The sequence below is a fragment of the Nerophis lumbriciformis genome, linkage group LG02 (genome assembly GCF_033978685.3).
Source record: "Nerophis lumbriciformis linkage group LG02, RoL_Nlum_v2.1, whole genome shotgun sequence".
NCBI classification, from domain to species: Eukaryota; Metazoa; Chordata; class Actinopteri; order Syngnathiformes; family Syngnathidae; genus Nerophis; species Nerophis lumbriciformis.
Genome location: NC_084549.2, coordinates 42,952,401 through 42,975,359, shown reverse-complemented (window position 1 = coordinate 42,975,359; position 22,959 = coordinate 42,952,401). Strand labels below are relative to the sequence as shown.

Sequence of the window (22,959 nt, the reverse complement as noted above, 5' to 3'; positions counted from 1 at the left end):
TTGGTTAAACAAGTTCAGTATAGGGATTTTCAGAAAATTTTGAGCACATTTAAGAATACCGCAATAATAATGACAACCGTGATTATTTTGGTCACAATAACTGTGATAAAAAATGTTCATCCCGTGACATCCCTACTTGTTTGTTATTACCGTAATTTATATACAAAATAATTATCATTTTTGTTTTTGCCATAATGGTTCAGCCCTATCACAAGAGCCACGAAATAGCTGTTCAAGATATGCCTGCAATATAATTCTTTGAATTTGGACCTCCAGAATCAGCATGTCCTCATACATTTATGTCTACTAGTTAAAATGATGTCTGAAAACCTTTGACAAGTTGACTTTAGGTCCGTACCCGCCCATTAGGATGTTTTAAAGTGTGAAATACGATCTGCTTTTGGAGTATTTTAAAATGAGAGTGACCCAGATAATTTATTTTGTATTTGTACATGACTTCCTGTCTCACACATGCAGATCCTTGTTGCGGCAAAAGGCAAAAACAGAAGCTCTGCGTATATTTAGCGCATGGATACGGTACGGCACCGGCATGGCGGTGTCGTGCGCAGGGGTCTGCCAGCGCTGGAAACTGAAACATTGACCAGAATAGTAACGGAAAGAGTCTGCCGCCGTGGAGGCACTGTTGTGCAGCCGATTTGCATCCAGTGGAAATCTAGGGTCAGACACTCAAGTGTTTGATATTCCCAATGCATGGCTTTCAAAACGAAAACAAAACGCTTGACTACAAAATATATTCCATAATTTAAAACCATAGTTTTGCACATTACATTTAAACGTGTCATGTGAGGCATATATTTTTGCTGTTTTTGTGCTCTTCAACAAAATAGACAAAAATCATCCAAGTGAAAACTGACCTTATGTTGGTAAGACAACGTATCTATCTATGCTCTTCACATACCTTTTGTATGGACTCCAAGACGATATGAACCAAATGTAAATATCTTGCCCCCGACACAGCTTATCGCTGATGGTGGAAGGTTCTGTTGGAAGACAGGTTTTCATTTGCCTTTTAGAACCAAAATAGATTTCATACAGCATCTTAAATGTTTTCTAACATTTAACCTACCTTCAATTCACTGATCTCTGCGATCCATTCTTTAACGAAGTTATTCAATTTTCCCAGAACCGCAAGTCTGAAATCACAAAGTATTTAAGTTGGTGATTCATACTATTTATAAATAGTACACTCTTATCTGTGCTGTGCAATATTACGTTATTTATTGTAGTACTACATGAAAATGTTAATTGTACAATATAGCGCTTTATTGTTTAAATTCATTTTAACATCTGAGCTGTAAGTAACATGGATGTTAACATTGCACAGACGGAAAATAAAATAGAAGCTAAACAAACAAAACCTAAAGAGGAATTGGGGTAAAAAAAGAGGAGAGAGGATCTCTTCTATCAAACATAGGTAGACTAATGTACAAAACATGCCACCACCAAGTCATTGTTAGTAGGGTTAACGATAAACCGATGCGACCAGATATCCGTCTCGAGAAGTGGCCGGTTCGGCTACATTTGTTACAGTCCCCCCCAATCGGTAAGATTCCGCTGTGAATGCTTAGAATAACACAAAGATAAACTGGTTAAGGCGCCGAACTAGAAATACGTTGACAGGTTTTGTCTTTAAAACAACGCGAGAGCCTGGGTTGTCCATGAAAAGAGTCACTCGCTTGTTACATTACTTATGTAACTGGAGACGAGAATAGACTAGATACATTAGTATCAATCAGTAGACAGTTTATCTTTAAAACAACACGAAAGTCACGGCTGCCCGCCAAATAATTACCCACAAGATACGCAACGTCAACACCGCAGACCACCTCTGTGCTGTGGTGGCCTTCAATATTGTAACATCCCAAGTAATAAAGGCTCAGATAGATTCCCAGTTTTACTTTCTTCATTTCACAAAACGCAACATTCTCGTAAAACAGGCTCAATTTCCATGTCTCGCTGTCTTTTCCGGCAACATTGCTTTCACCTTACACTTCCACAACACACGTCACTTCCCATCCTTGTCCCAGAAGGCCTACCCACTCAATGAAGCCATTGACTGGAACCCCTAGGCGTCTGTGTTGACTTGCCTTTTTATTTCATTTAACATATACAGTAATACATATATGTTATGTTTTAATAAAATTTTAATACCGGAAGCATGTCACATTTATAGAGTGTACATTTTTTTGTATTTGAAGATGAATGTGTGTATGGGTGCTCTCGTTCATCAGGTTATTGTTATTCTCATGGCATTCAACTGATCAGTTGTCCCATCAGTTCATGCTCAGAGACTTTGCGTGAACAGATCGAACCCGAGCGCTTGGTGCCATGGTCCTAAATATTCATCCTCTAACAGGAGCAGGAGAGCATGCAAAAGAAGAAATGCCTTTGTTCTCTTGTGGTTTAAAAAAAAAAAGAATGTGTCCATCAACAAATGTTAACCATGGAATCAAATCGAATTGATCATACACTAAATCGAATTGCATCACAAAGAGATCACAGAGATTTACATCCCCAGTTGCTAGTGACTTGAACACAAATTACTTTCTATCACTTGAAGACAAGACATGAAGACAGCAGAAGCTGCTTTTCCCCAAGAAATGCGCAAAACCAAATAGCGCAATAAGAAAACTGGTAATGGAAACACCCACATTTCGGTAAAACTCGATTATTGCTGAAGCATTTTTGCGCTCTCATGAGGTGGTTTTTGAGACGTTTCGTGTGTTTCGCAAAAGCATGATGAAAACACTTTTTTCACGTTTAGAGGCAGTGGGGCCTTAATGCAGGACAAGCAGACGCGTCGTTTCGTCTCGCTTCCGCTCAGTCGAGGGAAGCGAGGTGGAATCGCGGCACCCGGCCCTCTCACGGGTCCCTTTCCGGCAATAAAGGCCGACCCACAGACGGAAGGACCCACATGCCCAATCAGTAATGTCAATGGGGCTGTAAGGATGTTGCCTTTGAGCGATCACCCGCTGCCTTCGTCTTTTATTGACATCACGGCAACAGCAGTGGTAGCAATATATTCCTTGAAGTGGCGTCTCCCGGGAAATAGAAACAGCCCGAGTTTACACTGTGAAAACTATGATTTTTTTTAATGGTCTTGTCCCATCTCAAATGTATTTTATAATTAAAGTAGAAAAGATAAGCACAATTGGCACACTAAATTGGCTCTAGTGTGTGAATGTGAGGGTGAATGTTGTCTGTCTATATGTGTTGGCCCTGCGATGAGGTGGTGACTTGTCCAGGGTGTACCACGCCTTCCGCCCGAATGCAGCTGAGATAGGCTCCAGCACCCCCCGCATTTCGAAAGGGACAAACGGTAGAAAATGGATGGATGGCATACATTTTGTGTGTACATAATAGGGATGCAACGGTAAACGGTATTGTGACGGTTAGTATTACCGTTTAAATTTGTTATTATCTAAAACCGGCATTTATTAATGCATTTTAGGCAACACTGCTTTTTTCCTGGAAACAGTCGCACTTGTGCCGTTTGGCTTGAGAAAACAATGTCCCTCCGAGTGAAAGAAGCTGATCTCTTCGTTTCAATTTATTTCTCTAGCTTCACTACCACAGCGTACGGTCTCGGCGTGCGTTTAAGAGTGCACTGCTGTTATTAGATGGTGACAGGTGTGGACAGTATTGGAGACAGACGCATTTGTCCCACACTTAAAGTATACCGTGGAGGACAATAATACAGTACAAGAAAAAGTATGTAAACCCTTTGGGATTACTTGGATTTCTGCATAATTTAGGCATAAAATTTGTTCTGATCTTCATCAAAGTCCCAACAATAGATAAGCAGTCTGCTTAAACTAATACAGCACAAAAAATGTCCCATTTTAATTTTTTTTACTGACCACAACATATAAACATTCACAGTAAAGGATGGAAAAAATATGTCAACTCCTACGCTAATAACGTATCTAAGAGTCAATCGGAGCCAGAACTCAGCCAACCTGGAGTCCAACCAATGTGATGAGATTGCAGATATTGGTTCAAACTGCCCTGCCCTATAAAAACACACACCATATTTGAGTTTGCTGTTCTCAAAAGTATTGCATGATGTGAACGATTGCCTTGCACAAAAGTGCTCTATGAAAACCTACAATCAATAATTGTTGACTTAAACGAAGCTGGAAAAGGTTACAAAAGTACCTCTAAAAGCCCTGATGTCCATGGTCTACAGCAGGTGCTTCTCAAATATTTTCTGTCCCGCCCCCCAGGAAGATGAAAATATTATGCACCCCCCTACTCTCCATTGTGACTATAAATAGTGCAGTTTGTCTATAAAATTGTTGCAACTATACCTCTGCATATCATTGTAAGCTTATTAACATTAAAGGAAACAACACACCGGTCTTTCCTTGTCTCCCACCGTGGTTACAGTGAAGCCAAGTGCAACATACGCTTCATCAGGTTCTTGTACGGCAAAAAAAGCATGTCCCACGAGGACACGCGCCACCTCTGGCATCGCACCCCCCACTGAAGCTCAAAAGAGGATGGGAGATGCAACAGGACAACGACCCAAAGCATAAAAGTAAATCAATAACAGAATGGCTTAAACAGAGTGGCCCAAACAAGAGTCTTGACCTCAACCCGAGTGAGATGCTGTGGCATGACCTCAAGAGAGCAATTCACACCAGACATCCCAAGAACTTTGCTGAACTGAAACAGTTTTGTAAAGAGGAATGGTCTAAAATACCTCCGGACTATTGTACGGATCTGGTCTGCAACTACAGGAAACATTTTGTTGAGGTTATTGATGCCAAAAGAGTGTCCAGTTTATAAATCCAAAAGTTCAGTTTTTCCAAACCTGCACTGACTGTTAAATACAAAATGAAAACATTTTTTTTGTGCAGTATTAGTTTAAGCAGACTGTGTTTGTCTATTGTTGTGACTTAGATGAAGATCAGAACACATTTCATGTCCAATATATAAAGAAATCCAAGTAATACTGAATGGTTCACATACTTTTTCTTGCAAATGTATGTGATGTTGCTTTCATTTTCTTAACACAGCTTCCTTCACTCAGCTGCTGTGACTGAGTTAATGTTTTATCATCTCTTCGACTTTAACGCAGGCTGTTAAATGCCAACACGCGGAGTCGTTAGTGAGGTTACTAAAATTGTGTATTAGATGTATACATGTATGTATGTATGTATATATGTATCACACCGGTTTGTTTGTTTTTGGCCAAACTGTTGCACTGAACCACATGGTGTTGTTGGAGAACAAAGCTTGTTTATTTGAATTAATCCTAATTAGCCAAACTGCTTCATGTTTTACATTGATATCAAAAGATACACATCATGTTTTGTTTTTTTACATTACTTGTGGGGGGGGGTTTTCCATTTTACAAAGTTATTATTTTAAAAACCACTCATGTGACATAGCATTTTGTTAATCTTTTATGGTGTATAGTTAATTCATATACCGTATTTTCCGCACCATTAGCCGCACCTAAAAACCACAAATTTACTCAAAAGCTGACAGTGCGGCTTTTAACCCGGTGCGCTTTATATATGGATAAATATTAAGATTCATTTTCATAAAGTTTCGTTTTCGCAACTTCGGTAAACAGCCGCCATCTTTTTTCCCGGTAGAGCAGGAAGCGCTTCTTCTTCTACGCAAGCAACCGCCAAGGTAAGCACCCGCCCCCATAGAACAGGAAGCGCTTCTTCTTGTACTGTAAGCAACCACCCGCCCCCGGAAGAAGAAGAAGCGCGCGGTGCATGCTGGGATATGTGACGTTTCATTTCCATTTGTGTGTTTATGTAAAGACCCCAAAATGGCTCCTATTAAGTGTGTTGTCTGTCTAATTATAAATAATGCAGACGAGGCGTGTTAACTGAGTTCTCAACGTTTACTCACAGCGTGCTCATAACCACATTCTAACTGCCAGCATACAACAACGCTTCTCAGGGCTACCGCGCATGCTCGTAACTATCGTTGCATGCTGGGTAGTGTAGTTGTTATATTTGCTAGCTCATAACATCACATTAAGAGACACGCTTACGCGCTTAATTCAATACTCGCCGTCATTCCGGGTGGATTGACAAAAGACCTCCAGCCGCTAGATATTGGTGTCAACAGGGCATTCGAAGCTAGACTGCTAACTGCGTGGGAACAGTGGATGACGAAGAAGCGTGCGGTGCATGCTGGGATATGTGACGTTTCATTTCCATTTGTGTGTTTATGTAAAGACCCCAAAATGGCTCCTATTAAGTGTGTTGTCTGTCTAATTATAAATAATGCAGACGAGGCGTGTTAACTGAGTTCTCAACGTTTACTCACAGCGTGCTCATAACCACATTCTAACTGCCAGCATACAACGCTTCTCAGGGCTACCGCGCATGCTCGTAACTATCGTTGCATGCTGGGTAGTGTAGTTGTTATATTTGCTAGCTCATAACATCACATTAAGAGACACGCTTACGCGCTTAATTCAATACTCGCCGTCATTCCGGGTGGATTGACAAAAGACCTCCAGCCGCTAGATATTGGTGTCAACAGGGCATTCGAAGCTAGACTGCTAACTGCGTGGGAACAATGGATGACAGAAGGCGAACACACCTTCACTAAGACAGGGAGGCAGCGCCAGACGACGCCAACATCTGCCAGTGGATCGTAAATGCCTGGGCAGATATTTCGGTCACAACTGTGGTCCGAGCTTTCCGGAAGGCAGGATTCACAGAACTGCTGGATAACAGTGACACTGACTCCGATGACTTCGACGAGACGGAACCGGCCATTTTGGATCTCACATTTGCCCAACTTTTCACTTCGAACACCGAAGACGAAGGATTTACGAATGAAGAATAACTTCAGAAAGTGAGCGCTATGTTTATTTTGTGTGTTGTGACATTAACGTTCGAGCAACATTATGTTGCTATTGCTCTGCACTATTTTGAATTTTACTATGTTTGTGATTGCACATTTGCGTACATTTTGGGAGTGAACAGAGTTGTTAGAACGCTGGTTTTTAATATATTATTAAAGTTTGACTGACCTATCTGACTGTTTTTTTGACATTCCCTTTAGCGCAGCGTAGGCGCGGCTTATAGTCCGGGGCGGCTTATTGGTGGACAAAGTTATGAAATATGCCATTCATTGAAGGTGCGGCTAATAATCCGGTGCGCCTTATAGTGCGGAAAATACGGTACAACATATTTCTTTTAAAATTCTTAATGGATCTGTCCCGTTACAGCATGTACGTGAACATACATTTAGGACATGTGAATGTACATAACTTAAAAAAAAAAATACTATCAAAATGTAAAAATAGATATAAAGGCATCATATAATAAGAACAAGTTGACATGTTGATACTATCAATGACCAAAAAGACAAATATTTGTCTTTAAATATATGAATAACGTTTATCTATAATCTTTTTATTAGACATTATAAATTACATAATGGCGTCGTGTCCACACCCAATCCCGTTTTACTTAACGTGATGAATAATCATGATTTCCATCCGTCCGTCCATTTTCTACCACCGGCAATCGTTACATCCCTCCTGGCACTAGTAACACTTTTGGCCCCATGGTAGTTTTTTTTCCCAGTCATGCTCAAAATAACATTTGCAACAAATACTGATTAAACATAGATTAAAGGAATAATCCAGAGATGCTAAATGATTTTGCATCCTCACCCAGACACTCACCTGTGGTTCAACTCTTCTTCATCTTCAAACACTCCAAAAGGCTTCATAGCGTCGCATAGCTTTTTGGTGTACTGGTGGTCCATGTCTCCTGGGGGAGCAAGACTAATTGCCGACGTGATGCCGTAGTGTTTCTGAGGCTGCTGCCCACCAGGCATGTTGCTGTAAAGTAACAGAACATATAGAGAACATCACACAATAACAGATAAATATGTATAACATATGTGTCCAACTTCTTCTTGGATGACAGGTTATACATTAATATTAAAAATATTGGATTTGTTAACATGAAAATGTTAGGTGAATAAACCCATGAGGCAAACTAACAGTAACCCTGGATTTACACTTTATGTGGAACGACTGCTGAACGAAAGCGCCCTGTACCAGCACCGCCATCATAGTCTGGCAATCCCCACCGCAGTTCTGCTGTGGCTCCGTCACGCAGCAAAATAGCAGACTTTTACAAGATCTGGCAAATTCGCACGTAATCACGTGATGAGGGGAGTTGTAGTAAAGCGATTCACAAACAGTTTATTCTGTTCTTCCATAGGAGCAGAAGTAAATAAACTTAGTATTGCCATTAAAATATGTGCTGAACAGCAACACAGGCAACAATTTTGCCTTGATAAACAACGTTATTTTTTGTAACAAGCAACAATACAACAGTAACATCTACAAGTGGGAATCTTTGGGCACCTCACGATTCGATTACGATTCAGGAGCTACGAGTCGATTAAAAATCGACTATTGGTGCATCTTTAATTTACGTATTTTAATGCAGTTTAAAAAAAAATTAGCTTCACCAAATAAGCGTTTATCACTTGCAACTATAAAAAAACAATTCATTTGGAATAAAAAACAGTTAAATTAATTCCCAAAGTTATCAAATTAATAAAAATGTGTGCAACACTGGACCATAAGTGCCCTATAGTAAAGAAGCTGGTCGGATCTCTCGGTGAGGTGGCTCGCTGCAGTGAGACAAATTTTAGAACGGTCTACATTACTTTATTTACAATAAATAAATTATCAATGTTTACTAATCGATTCTATAATCGTCCATGTCCAAATTTCGTTGGATCTAAAAATCGATGATTTTCCCCACCTCTAGTACCATCATACCTGAAGAGCGTGTCACAACAACCACTCCCCTGCTTTCCCGGTCCCCAAATCAGCAGATATTTGACTCAGGCCCCATGTAGGCTGCCTGAGATATGCCTGCATATTATCCTTTAATTTTGAACCTCCAGAAACAGCATGTCCTCCTCCATTTGTGTCAACAAGGTGAAATTATGTCTGAAAAGCTTTGATGAGGTAACTTCATGTCTGTCGCTGCCCATTACGACGTTTCAAAATGTAAAATATGATAAGAATAGAAAACAGAATATTTAATTTTGAAGTAAACCAAATAAGTTATTTTGTGTTTGTGCATGACTTCCTATCCAACACGAGCACATTTTAGCTAAATTGAACAGATTTGTTGCGGTGAACGGAAAATATAGAAGCTCTGCGTAGATTTAGCACAGGGATGCAGTACGGTACTTCGACGGCATGTTGCTAACGTTCCGCAGCCGGTGGAAACAGACACATTGACTTGAAAACAACGGAAAGAGTCTGCCACCGTGTGGGTGCTATTCCGCATTCAGTGGAAATCTGGGGTACATTTTCTACTGATTCACAACATGTGGCTGCTTTTTATATAAATGTTGCCTCGTTGATCATGTTACTGACTAATTGGTCATGTTATTGTTGCCTTTGCAGTGCATTAGGTCTCATGTTCTATCAACAACACCAAATATATGTAGCCAGTTACAAACAGCACACTCAAATATGACAAATCCCAAACGTAATAAAAAGTTAAGTCAAAATGCACAACCTCACTTTAAGTGTGCGAGCATTTGCTGAGAGCCAGCTAAAAGGATGCAAGAGCTAGCCGGCTAATTCAGCATGGGCAAAAAAAGTTGGCTTCCTGCTACGACGAAAATGACTTAATGGCCTCATTTTAAACCAATTTTAAGGATTTTCACTATATCAGAGACAAGCTACAAGTGAAAGCACGTCACTGTATGACATTTATCTTACAATTGGACAAACATCAACGTAACGGCCTAGCCAACAAGCGGTGGCTACGTGTCTTCTGTATTTGGTTATTTTGACAGTTAGCTAAGCTAAAGTTAGCATTTAGCTTATTCTTTCTGGTTGTTTCGCAGAATACAACACCCACTGTGGAGAGTTAGGACTCACATGTGTCTTACCCTAACATTTATTTCATCGCACAACATTTAAACCCTCTTCCTGCTGTAAAACTGTGTTCAACTAAGAACACAAATTTAAAAAAAAAAACGTTTCAAGTTGCCATTACATTTAGTTACAGGTAGGCATCAACGATAGTAGTAACTTATTTGGACTGTCGGTGTTTAACAATACTGAAATAATGCAACAGGAGAAAGCAAGTTATACACGAATATCGGACATATTTGGTTTGTTCTCGTAAAACTGCTAAGCGAGTAAACTAATGCGGCAAGCTAACACATAACAGCACTGTTTCACAACATTTGGCTGCTTTTTAAATACATGTTGGTTAGTTGGTGTTACTGACAAATTCGTCGTGTTGTTGTTGCTTTTGCAGTACGTTTCGTCTCATGCTCTACCAACAACGCTAAATAAATGTAACCAGTTTCAAACAGTACACTTAAATATGACAAATCGTAAACGTGACCAAAAAAAGAGTAAAGCAGTTACTATGTAACCCCCTCGCAGTAAGAGTGTGAGCATTAGCCGTGAGCCCGCTAACAGGTTGCAAGAGCTAGCGGGCTAGCATGGGCGAAAACGTTAGCTTCCTGCTACGACGAAAATGACTTAATGACCTCACTTTAAACATACTTTAAGAGTTTGCACTGAATCAGAGACAAGCTAGAAGTTAACGCACGTCACTGTGTGGCACCATTTATCTTACAATTGAACAAACATCAACGTAACGGCCTAGCGAGCAAGCAATGGCTACGGGCCTTATTTGGTTATTATGACAGTTAGCTAGGCTAAAGTTAGCATTTAGCCTATTCTTTCTGTTTCTTTCTCGCAAATGCACCCACTGAGGAAAGTCATGACCCATGTTTGTCTTACCTTGACATTTCTTTCATCACACTTACAATACTTGACCCTCTTACTGTTGTAAAGCTGTGTTTAACTAAGGTCAGCAAGTAGAAATAACAACAGCCTCGACCTGATTACAACAATGGTCACTTTCGAGAGCGCAGCTCAAAAGCTTCCCATTGAACCGGAATCACTTCTTATGAGTTAACATTTCCGCGTGAAATCTTCGAGGGGAAATTATCTTCATAAATAAATCTTCCAAAAGAGCCTATAAACTACACACGCGTCCGAGGAGCGAGGACCCTTTTGTTGAAAACTACAAATCTGAAAGAGTTTGTTGCGATGACGTCAGCGTGCAGAGACTATGCATCACGTGACCACCCAGGCCCGCCACAATTTACAGCAAAAGTGAAACAAATGATTATGGATTAAATACGGTCGTTATAACAAATATATTAAATGGTGTGACAGTTATATAAACAAAACAAACTAATGTTTAAAATCTACTTAAACATTTGCATGCACGAACAACATTTAAAATAGCTTCAGCATATCAATATATGAAACTAAATCATGGAATGGATCAAGCAAAGAAGTAAAAAAAAAAGTATGAATACGAATACAATCCAGTTTAAGAAACTGTTCAGACTAAAAGTGTTTATAAAGTACAAGGAGGAAGAATCCTGATAAATATCTAAGATTTAGACTTAGACTTAGACTTCCTTTTATTGTCTTTCAAATGTAAACTTTACAGTACAGATAAGAACAACATTTTGTTGCATTAGCTCGTTGTAGTGCAGGATAAAAGAGCAATAAGGTGCAGATACGAATAAATAGATTACTGTACAGATAAATAAATTGTACCTTTGCATATGCATCCAGGTTTATGGATGTATGTTATATTGTCTTTATATTCCAGCGAGTTAATCCGTTTTGGGGGGGAATTGAGGGGATTATTTTAATGCGGTCAAGAGTCTTATGGCCTGAGGGAAGAAACTTACATAACCTGGAGGTTCTGCTACTAATTTCTACCGCTTATTCCCTTCGGGGTCGCGGGGGGCGCTGGAGCCTATCTCAGCTACAATCGGGCGGAAGGCGAGGTACACCCTGGACAAGTCGCCACCTCATCACTGGGCCAACACAGATAGACAGACAACATTCACACTCACATTCACACACTAGGGCCAATTTAGTGTTGCCAATAAACCTATCCCCAGGTGCATGTTTTTTAACCTTATTAAAATTTTTGACTATCATACTATTTAATGATGTGACTCACAAGTTACTCATTATCAACTGTTTGTATTACAGATTGAGTACAAACAAAATGTGTTACAAATTGCCATGAAACCTAAGGGATAGAATTAAATATAAGCTTTGCATCTTCCTACTTTTTTTTTTAGAAATGCTGTAGTAGGAAACTGGAAATATGAGCTGTACCATATTGTAACTGTTTGCATGTTTGAAATAAACTAATACCATAACCAAGTGTTGAGGCAATAAGGCGTATCTTCATATTATGATGTGAGTGGATGAAACCAGCAAATGTTGCAACTGAGCACTGTAACCCAGTGTGACATCAGCCATGATGCTGCTTTTGAAATGCATATGAATAAATAAATACAGCACACATACATTGCAGGAATCACTTTTATTTGTTTTTGTTGTGCTGTTTAAGGTCACAAAAATCACATGCTTTTAGTCAATCATGTTTTGGGTGTAAAGGTCATCACGACACTGGTCAGGTTTGTTTTCTCCCATGGTGAAGTAGGTCGTTTCGATCGGGACGGCACCACATTTGCATCCGATTGCCACGGGGTACTTGACCTCTGGGTCCACACCTGGAAGACAGTTGGACAGCTGGAACTTTTCGTAACGCACCTCCTGGTACAAGCATACACTTTGGGGGCCATAGCGCCAGAAGGAATCCATGAAAATTGGGTACTGGATGGAGGAGAACCGACAAAAAAATATTGCAGAGTCCACAGAGCTTATCTTTGAAGGCAAATGCCAACATTACCTTGGTGAAACAATGACCCTCACAGATGGTTGTCTCAACGATGTGACATGACTTGCATCCGTCTTTCTCCAAGGATAGCTTTTTAACCACCGGTTGACACAATGGATACCTGGTGATTTCTAAACATGATGCATCTGGTCACATGATTAGAAAAAAACATTACATAACAACACTACATGACACAAAACAATGCTACAAAACAGAACACATCACCTGGGGCGCCGATCCACCAAAATGCATACAGGGTCAAAACCAAAGTCAGCATCTTTGGTGCCATGACTTCATGGATCTGCACAGCCAACAAGCTCACAATGTGGTAACAAATAAACACAATCTCTATACAATCGAACTGCCAATAATCCCTACACTTGCACTACCAATTAATCAATATCTTAATCAGTGTCCATTTTCACCTAGTCAGTACAAGCAATTTTAGTTGCATAAATGAGCATGAAAATAAATAAACGGTACTGACCTGAGTGTGGTATGCCTAAGGGGGAGACCGGCTGACTTTTAAATGTTATGAGGATGACACACCTCTCAAACTGGGCTGGTCTTCAAATTTGATGATGATGGTGATGAAGAACTTGTGAATGTGCATAGGTGTTGGAAAGGACCTTTTCACCATAACAACAGTAACAAGAGAGGTTCATGTAATCCTGACAGCCTTCACTCAGGACATGAAACATAATTATTTCAAATGATCACTACAATGTTCATTATTTTATCACTCTGTTTTTTTATGTATGATTGGACTGACATTATTACAATATCGCTATGGTTGGTCCGTGTGTGCACGTGTGTGTATTTTACTAATAAAAGGACCTGAACTACAAACCCCAAAACCAGTGAAGTCGGCACGCTGTGTAAATCGTAAATAAAAACAAAATACAATGATTTGCAAATCCTGCTCAACCTATTTTCAATTGAATAGACTGCAAAGACAAGATACTTAACGTTCGAACTGGAAAACTTTGTTATTTTTTGCAAATATTAGCTCATTTGGAATTTGATGCCTGCAACATGTTTGAAAAAAGCTGGCACAAGTGGCAAAAAAGACTGAGAAAGTTGAGGAATGCTCATCAAACACTTATTTGGAACATCCTACAGGTGAACAGGCTAATTGCGAACAGGTGGGTGCCATGAGTGGGTATAAAAGCAACTTCCAGGAATGGTCAGTCATTCACAAACAAGGATGTGGCGAGGGTCACCACTTTGTGAACAAATGCGTGAGCAAATTGTCGAACAGTTTAAGAACAACATTTCTCAACCAGCTATTACAAGGAATATCAGGGATTTCACCATCTACAGTCCGTAATATCATCAAAACGTTCAGAGAATCTGGAGAAATCATTGCACATAAGCAATGAGATAACGGACCTTCGATCCCTCAGGCGGTACTGCATCAAAAAGCAACATCAGTGTGTAAAGGATGTCACCACATGGGCTCAGGAGCACTTCAGAAAACCACTGTCAGTAACTACAGTTTGTCGCTGAAAAACTTATTCGGGTGTTACCATTTAGTGGTCAATTGTACGGAATATGTACTGAACTGTGCAATCTACTAATAAAAGTTTCAGTCAATCAAACAAAGTTAAAACTCTATTATGCAAAGCGAAAGCCATTTATCAACAACAGCCAGAAATGCTGCCGGCTTCGCTGGGCCCAGGCTTATCTAAGATGGACAGATGCAAAGTGGAAAAATGTTATTTGGTGTGACGAGTCCACATTTAAAATTATTTTTGGAAATGTGGACGTCGTGTCCTCCGGACCAAAAAGGATAAGAACCATCCGGATTGTTATAGGCGCAAAGTTCAAAAGCCGATATCTGGGATGGTATGGGGGTGTATTAGTGCCCAAGACATGGGTAACTTACACATCTGTGAAGGCACCATTAATGCTGAAAGGTACATACAGGTTTTGGAGCAACATATGTTGCCATCCTAGCAAGGTCTTTTTCATGGACGCTTATTTCAGCAAGACAATGCCAAGCCACGTGTTACAACAGCGTGGCTTCATCGTAAATGAATGCGGGTACTAGACTGGCCTGCCTGTAGTCCAGACCTGTCTCCCATTGAAAATGTGTCACGAAATATGAAGCCTAAAATATCACAACGGAGACCCCGGACTGTTGAACAACTTAACTTCGACTTGGACTTAGACTTAGACTTAGACTTCCTTTATTGTCATTCAAATTTGAACTTTACAGTACAGATAAGAACAACATTTTGTTGCATTAGCTCGTGGTAGTGCAGGATAAAAGAGCAATTAGGTATAAATAGATAGATTACTGTACAGATAAATATATTGCAATTTTGCAATATATTTGAAGGACTTTGGAGCGTTAGGACTGGCAAAAAAAATCTTATCTGCGTCACTTCAGGGCAAAAAAAATCTTATCTGCGTCACTTCAGGGCAAAAAAAAATCTGATTTGGTGTGCAGTGTAAACGGGGCCATTAAGTATATATTTGTACCATTTAAACCATAAGGATACCTGCTGCATAAAAAATATGTTTAGCTCATAGGCAATACCTATAACTAGTACTAGTTTAAATAGAGTAACTATTTTCTGGTTAAGAGATAAAGAATAATAACATTATATTATACTAACAATAATAATAATTATAAACCATTTTTTTTAATGGCATCTTTGATTTTTGCCATTGTCACTATTCTATTATGCCTTTTATTTATTATTTTTAACATAATCTTGTTTGATTGTCAATTTTGTCCTTAAAGATTTGACTTATTGTTGTGTATTGAGCTTTTATTCTCTTTAATTATACATTCAAGAACACATTTACATCATGCTGGAACTATCAGGCTAGTTAAGAGCGCCTTGCTATGTGAAGCAGTATGAACTGTTATTACGATTGTACTTTAACAGGTATAACTTGATAAGGTACACAAAATAGACCTGGACTTAAGGGTACACACCTTTCTCACAAAACGGTACACCCCAAGCAACAGTCATTAAAATAGGATAGAATAGACTTTATTTATACCACAATGGGGACATTATGTGGTTGCAGGTACAAACACATGAAAGCAAGAGGGAATCATAAAAGAACAGGACATAAAAGACATTGAAAGAGAGCCAACTCCGTCTAGCTCTAGGGCAATATCCGGTCCTTGCGGATGAGCGAGAATCCATCCAAGGAGTATCCGATATATTAATTCAACCAGAGCTCTGTAAAGCTCGTCCATATATACGCTTAACGCTAGCTCCACAGCCCCGTCAGTTCCTCCGCATCTCTTCCGGTCTCTCCACGACGACTCAGCAGCTGGTCTCCGGTGCAAACATGGCCATGGCCTCGATGCAGACCCAAAGTCCACCAAATAAGCACCATAAAGCAGCGCGGAAGTCACGAAAGTGCGACACCTTGTTACGCAGTCTTGAATAGGCTCAAACCAAAAGGCAAAAAGAATACATGAAAACAAAAGGGAAACATCAGGAACACAAAGGAGTCGGACACACAAGAGCACAGACCTTTTAAGCACGCGCTGAGACCTCTATTTTTGAGACATCAAATGGCGTTATCATTTGTAGTAATAATAATTGGGCTTTACTTCACATTGATTCGCGTTTCCGTTAAAAGCATAACTAGTTTTAATACAGTTACATTGAAGGTGTTTTTTCTTTCTCCATTATTGGGCAATTGCTTTGTAGTTGGTGCTCATGTGTTTGTGCTTCGGCAATCTTCCAGGTGCGAGGTGCAAGTACAGGTTTTGGGGATAGGAAAAAAAATGGTCAAATGAGGTTATGCACCCTATACTGAATCATCAGTATTACATCAACCAATTTACTTTGATGATGATAAAACGCTGTATACATACGCGTTGGAAAGTTGATATTCACCAAGACATCCAAAACAGAAACGGTTCATGTGATCCTAGTGGGATTTATTTATCAGATAGCCTTTACGCAGGAAGTCAACATTGAATCACTTTAACTGATCAATGGGATGTTGTGATTTTCTATGTTTTTGTTAGGATTATATCGGTTGACCGGACTAACACAATTAAAAGGGTCACTATGGCAGTTGTGTATTTCCACTTTCTCGTGTAAGTTATGTGTATTTAAGATTTATTTTAAAAATAAAAAGTACAAGTACGGTATATGAGTAGAGTATATACATATTAGGGCTGTCAAAAGCAACAAGTTAACTGATGTGATTAATCACAAACAAATATAGCATTAATTATGTATTGCTTAGCTTTTACTGACGTCACATCCGGCTCATGTCCAGCCCATTGAATATAAATGCAATCTAAATATAAACGTGATGGTCAAGCCAGTGTCTGTTCTCAATAGATAACAAGCGCCATTTAACCTTTCTCGAAGAAAAAATGCTCTATGTTTTTGTTCTTTTTGGCTGTACGAATCGTTCAAAAGCGAAAACAATAAACATTTCTTCAGAGTTCCTCAAGACTCGGTAATCAAAAAGGGCAGAAGAGTGCAAGATTTCACGAAACAATGATAAGAAAAGCATGCAGCTCACACTCCATTCCAAGGGAGTAGAGTTGAAGAATACTACACCAGTTTGCAGTGATCACTTCATTAAAAGTTTGTTTGATATACTTTTAAAGTTTATTATTTCCCATTTAAGTATTATCTTGATATTATTTGTATTTATTAAACACATGTTTGCTACAAGTGTTTTGGAAAGCACCAACTCACCGAGCCTAGGTAAAAGAAAGCAAATGTGAGCAAAATCGAAAAAAAATGAGTTAAGCTTTTACCAAAGGCAGCGATCATAAATATATCTTTCAGCACATACACAATGTTGACATCTGTTGTTATATTTTGATCATCAATCAATCAATCTTTATTTATATAGCCCTAAATCACAAGTGTCTCAAAGGGCTGCACAAGCCACAACGACATCCTCGGTACAAAGCCCACATACGGGCAAGGAAAAACTCACCCCAGTGGGACGTCGATGTGAATGACTATGAGAAACCTTGGAGAGGACCGCATATGTGGGTAACCCCCCCCCCCTCTAGGGGAGACCGAAAGCAATGGATGTCGAGTGGGTCTGACATAAAGACAGGAAAAAACAAACTACCCGTAAACAACTTGTTTAGACGTGAAGTTAAATCATGAAATACAATCTTACCCAAGCAAAAATTATGCATAATTATCCAGGAGTCTTGGAATACATTTCCTTGACACAGCCACACACAAAGAAGTTGTAGACCTCCATACAAGTGTTCATCTGTTTTGTCATGTAAAATGGCGACTGGAGCACAATACTTCGATATTTTTGGGAAAGCGACCGACGTATAATCCTTTATATCAGTGGTCCCCAATCTTTTTGTAGCTGTGGACCGTTCAACGCTTGAAAATCAGTCCCACGGACCGGGGAGAGGGAGGGGGAGGGTATTTTTTTATTTTTTTATTTTTTCATAAAGAAATACAATCATGTGTGCTTACGGACTGTATCCCTGCAGACTGTATTGATCTATATTGATATATAATGTATATATTGTGTTTTTTATGTTGATTTAATAAAAAAACATTTTTTTTTAATTTGTTGTGCGGCCCGGTACCAATAGGTCCGCGGACCGGTACCGGACCGCAGCCCGGGGTTAGGGACCACTGCTTTATATCACTCATCAAATCATTTTTTATGGATCTATTCCATTGTATAATTGGATTTTTTGCTTGTATCTGCTTTTTGCAGGAAGATTTAAGCCTATGTTGTACTCATCGCGTGCTGCTTGTTGTACAACAGCCATCTAAGTTTGGTTCACCACCACTGGTTTTCACTTACAGGAAGAAGTCTTGTGTGGGAATGCAAGAAATATATGCCGATTAATCACATAATTGATTTTGACCGTACATGCTCCTTTACCTTAACTGTGGCTGGTATACTTGCCAACCCTCCCGGATTTTCCGGGAGACTCCCGAAATTCAGCGCCTCTCCCGAAAACCTCCCGGGACACATTTTCTCCCGAAAATCTACCGAAATTCTGGCGGAGCTGGAGGCCACGCCCCCTCCAGGTTTATTGTTAGGCAGTTTCATTAATGTCCTCCCAGCGCGGCAACAACACATAACAACAGCAGTCACGTTTTTGTCTACCGTAAAGCAGTTCGTCTGCCGTAAACAGCAATGTTGTGACACTCTTAAACAGGACAATACTGCCCTCTACTGTACATGCATATGTGACAATAACATCTACGGCTTTTAGAGAGTGCAGTGCACAACTGCGCACACAACAAGGAGACGAAGCGGAATGCATCATCAGAGAGGGTGTTCAGCATGGTTAGAAAAATAGTGACAGAGAATAGAACAAGGATGGACAATTCAACTCTTAACTCAACAATGAGTAGATGAGTGTTATGTGTGTGTATATGTGTAAATAAATGAACACTGAAAATCAAGTATTTCTTTATATATATATATATATATAATTTAAAAAATATATATATACATAGCTAGAATTCACTGAACGTCAAGTATTTCTTATATATATATATATATATATATATATATATATATATATATATATATATATATATATATATATACATATATATATATATATATATATATATATATATATATATAATAAAATATATATATATATATATATATATATATATAGCTAGAATTCACTGAAAGTCAAGTATTTCTTATATATACTTTATATATATATACATATATATAACTAACTATATATATATGAAATACTTGACTTCACCAAGTCAAGTATTTCTTATGTATATATATATATATATATATATATATATATACATATATATATATATATATATATATATATATATATATGTGAAATACTTGACTTGGTGAATTCTAGCTGTAAATAAACTCCTCCCCTCTTAACCGCGCCCCCAACCACGCCCCCACCCCGCCCCCGACCACGCCCCCTGCCACCCTCCACCCCCCACCTCCCGAAATCGGAGGTCCCAAGGCTGGCAAGTATGGTGGCTGGTTACCTGAAAACAGTGTGGGTTGTTATAAAGTCAGTGATCAGGTCAATGCATACGCCAGTGCAAAGATGTGTTGAGAAACTCCGATTGTGCACATTTCAGTTCAACCTTTTTTTTTAATGCCAGCACTAAAATCTTATGTAACTTTTATATCAATGTTAACTAAGCAGCATGGGTTGACAAAAGAGCAGAAAACAGACGAAAATATGTTTTAAGAACTCACGTCAATGTTCCACCACTTGTGTCTCCTACTGCTCGCCAACACGCTCTTCGGAGCAAAGATCGTCGCAAATGTCCCACAAACTCCAAAAGGCCGAATTGCTTGCCCCTTTTTTAAAACATTTTTTAACATTTGTTTGTTGGATTTTTGACAGTCCTGCAGTACAATTAGACAATTGCCCCTTTGTTTCTTAACCTTCTACGCGCAATCATTTTGTTGAGAAGATGTCTACTTTGATTGCACAAAACACTTGAAATTGCCACAAATGCGCCGAGACAAACAGCCATGTTTACTTATGTAAACAATGCATCACGTGTAATGTACAAATGTATGATGAGTCACAGTTGGCCAATGTTTTGCCCTAACCATAGCCAAGTAAACCAGCCAATCATCATGGATGTTGTCATGCGTGAACCAACCAGTCATCATTGATTTTCTCCTTTGCAAAGGATGTTCTCATTCATCCGGGTTATTGTATATTCTCTGTATTTTTTCCTCTTGAATTTAAAGTCCATTTACTGTCTTTGTAGTGTTTAGCGCTTGAAGTACTCTACCTCGTTAAATGGATCTAATAGTTAAGCTACAGGAATCGCTACCGGTTCCAGAAAGAGCAACGCTACTGCCTCACGACTGGGAAATGCATTTAAGCTAAGTAGCGTTGCGACTTGTGTAACAATAACAATGGAGCAGTACTCTACATCCGTGCTTTTCTCTATGTGTTGATGTTGTGTCGTTCGCGAACGATTCGTTCGAATGAACAAATCTTTTGAGTGAACGTATTGAACCGAATCACTTCATGAACTGATTCGTTCCTTTCTCAGTTCAGTTGAGCTCCGCCGCGACCATGCCGGTATGAGTGGAACTGGCGCATTCTGTGACTCACTGAACCCTCGACGTCGGCGAACGACGCAGCCAGCTACTCATCATGGGAGCGGGGGGAGGGACTGAGCGAACGATTCGTTCACCGCGGATTAACGACATGAATCACTCAGTGAACGACAGAATCAGGACTCGCGAACCTACTGACACAGAGAACTGACTGTGTCGCGGAGGAGGACGTCACATTGAGGCTCTCGTTCAGTCACTGAAGGTTTCTCATAGTCATTCACATCGACGTCCCACTGGGGTGAGTTTTTCCTTGCCCGTATGTGGGCTTTGTACCGAGGATGTCGTTGTGGCTTGTGCAGCCCTTTGAGACACTTGTGATTTAGGGCTATATAAATAAAGATTGATTGATTGATTGATGACTGTGCGCGTCGTTCATTGGGTGCTGAGGGCTTGTGTCGTTCGCGAACTGACACACACCGAAATCTGCCGCTGGGGAAGCTGTTACTGACTGACTCATGATTCGCCGACCTGCACACAGAACTGCTGCTGCAGAAGTGATTAAGGTTCACGTACTGAACTGTGCTGACTGTGGCGCTGTGTCAGTCACTCACTGCCTGGTGTACTGCATGCACAGAGCTGTGTAGGGACTCGCGTTCACCCTATTTGCTGCTTCTCCCGCGAATGTCTGCACTTTACTGTACTACGCACCCACCCCCCCCTATTTTTTTTGGGGGGGGGGGATTGGGTGAACACATTTTTTGAACGACCCAATTTAAGGAACTGATTCTAGTGATTCAGTACAGTCAAAAGAACTGCCGATCCCATCACTACTATGTGTGTACAACGGAATATGCGTTCCCTTCAAACCTGTCCGATCGTAACTCTCTCACCATAACTCAAGTTCCGTGGGTGAATTATATATGTACATATACAGTGTTCGTAATAACAATGTTATTCACTAACGAGATGGTTCTGTTTATGTCAACAACAATTCAGTGTCACAAGTGCAGCAAGTTCAATGCAATATCTTTTTACTAGTGATTGCAACAAGCAGCGCCGCACTGAAATTAACTTGATATCAAATAGGAAGAGGCAACATCACACTGTGACACAGCAGACAACAACATACACACACGTACACGATGAGAATAATGAACAACAAATCAATGTTTGAAGTGACAAACTTGTGCAGCTCCGTTGTAAACTCCCGATGACGTCACAAGTCACTTGGCAACAGGGCCCGCCTTTTAAAATCACAAACACACACACACTGCTCTATATGAAACGTCTTTCAATTGCAAATGCCAGACATTTCAAGTTTAAAAAAAAAAGTAACGCATTAATTAGTTTCCCTAATAATTCATTACATTTATTATATATATATATATATATATATATATATATATATATATATATATATATATATATATATATATATATATATATATATATAATTAATTATGTTAATAATTCAATATTTCAGCCTGCCAGAAAAGTTCCCCTTCTATGTTTTTCAACTGATGCAATGATGACGTCTCACGGCCATCGTGGATAATAACAGTCTTGTCTTGTCGGGAGAACGTCTTGCCATGGTTTTGGACCTGGGCTTTCCATAATGTACCCTTTTTTGTCCATTTTAACTCTGTATTTTTCCCGCTTGTGTTTCAACAGTAATTGAATCTAGATCAATGTGTTATTATTGCGTTAACTTTGACAGCCCTATTTATTTATTTAAACATTTATTTTAAACAGAGATATTGAATTAGTTGTTTTTTTAAATGAGTTGTAGATATAATGTTTAAAATTATTAAGAATAAATTACATATTCTCGAAAATAAATTTAACTATACTAAAGTATGCGCAAAGATATTCTATTTTATTGAATGCACATTAATATACAGTATATACAGTCCCTTGGACACACTTTCACATGCTGTTGAATGAGAGTCTAATTACATGTACTGTTCATACTGCCATGGATATTAACACAATCCTTTTATTACATTGTTATTGCAGTTACTTATCAAGAGTATGTGGAATTAAATGATGGAATGGATTAAGTAATGAAGTTAAACATTGTACTGATATGATCCACTTTAAGAGGTTGTTCAAATTAATAGTGCTTACAAAGTACAAGGAAGAATTATGAGAA

The 22,959-nt window shown here is 39.3% G+C and overlaps 2 protein-coding genes across 2 annotated transcripts in view; both read right to left on the bottom strand.

Annotated features, from left to right (window-relative positions):
• papolg (poly(A) polymerase gamma) overlaps positions 1-11,119 on the bottom strand; it is a 77,483-nt gene extending 66,364 nt beyond the window's left edge. The window contains exons 1-4 of the mRNA XM_061963102.2: positions 10,811-11,119; positions 7,694-7,852; positions 1,088-1,154; positions 920-1,001 (exon numbers count right to left, since the gene is read on the bottom strand). Coding sequence (XP_061819086.1) covers positions 920-1,001; positions 1,088-1,154; positions 7,694-7,852; positions 10,811-10,827 — 325 coding nt within the window. The 5' untranslated portion in view covers positions 10,828-11,119. The remainder of the gene's footprint in view (positions 1-919; positions 1,002-1,087; positions 1,155-7,693; positions 7,853-10,810) is intronic.
• Positions 11,120-12,452: 1,333 nt separating this feature from the next.
• Positions 12,453-13,087, bottom strand: LOC133609259 (gonadotropin subunit beta-2-like). The gene is made up of 3 exons (XM_061964796.1): positions 13,014-13,087; positions 12,801-12,934; positions 12,453-12,724 (listed from the first exon to the last, which is right to left on the bottom strand). Exons 1-3 carry the CDS (start codon positions 13,075-13,077, stop codon positions 12,479-12,481), a joined length of 444 nt encoding a protein of 147 aa, XP_061820780.1. The 5' UTR covers positions 13,078-13,087; the 3' UTR covers positions 12,453-12,478.
• Positions 13,088-22,959: the final 9,872 nt, after the last annotated feature.

Bases quoted from the DNA above. Each gene is read 5' to 3' on its own strand.
- LOC133609259 (XM_061964796.1), bottom strand. From the start codon at position 13,077: ATGGCACCAAAGATGCTGACTTTGGTTTTGACCCTGTATGCATTTTGG. The intron at 12,935-13,013 runs GTGATGTGTTCT...TCATGTGACCAG, and splicing joins TTGGTGGATCGGCGCCCCAG to ATGCATCATGTTTAGAAATC. The intron at 12,725-12,800 runs GTAATGTTGGCA...TCCTCCATCCAG, and splicing joins AGGGTCATTGTTTCACCAAG to TACCCAATTTTCATGGATTC.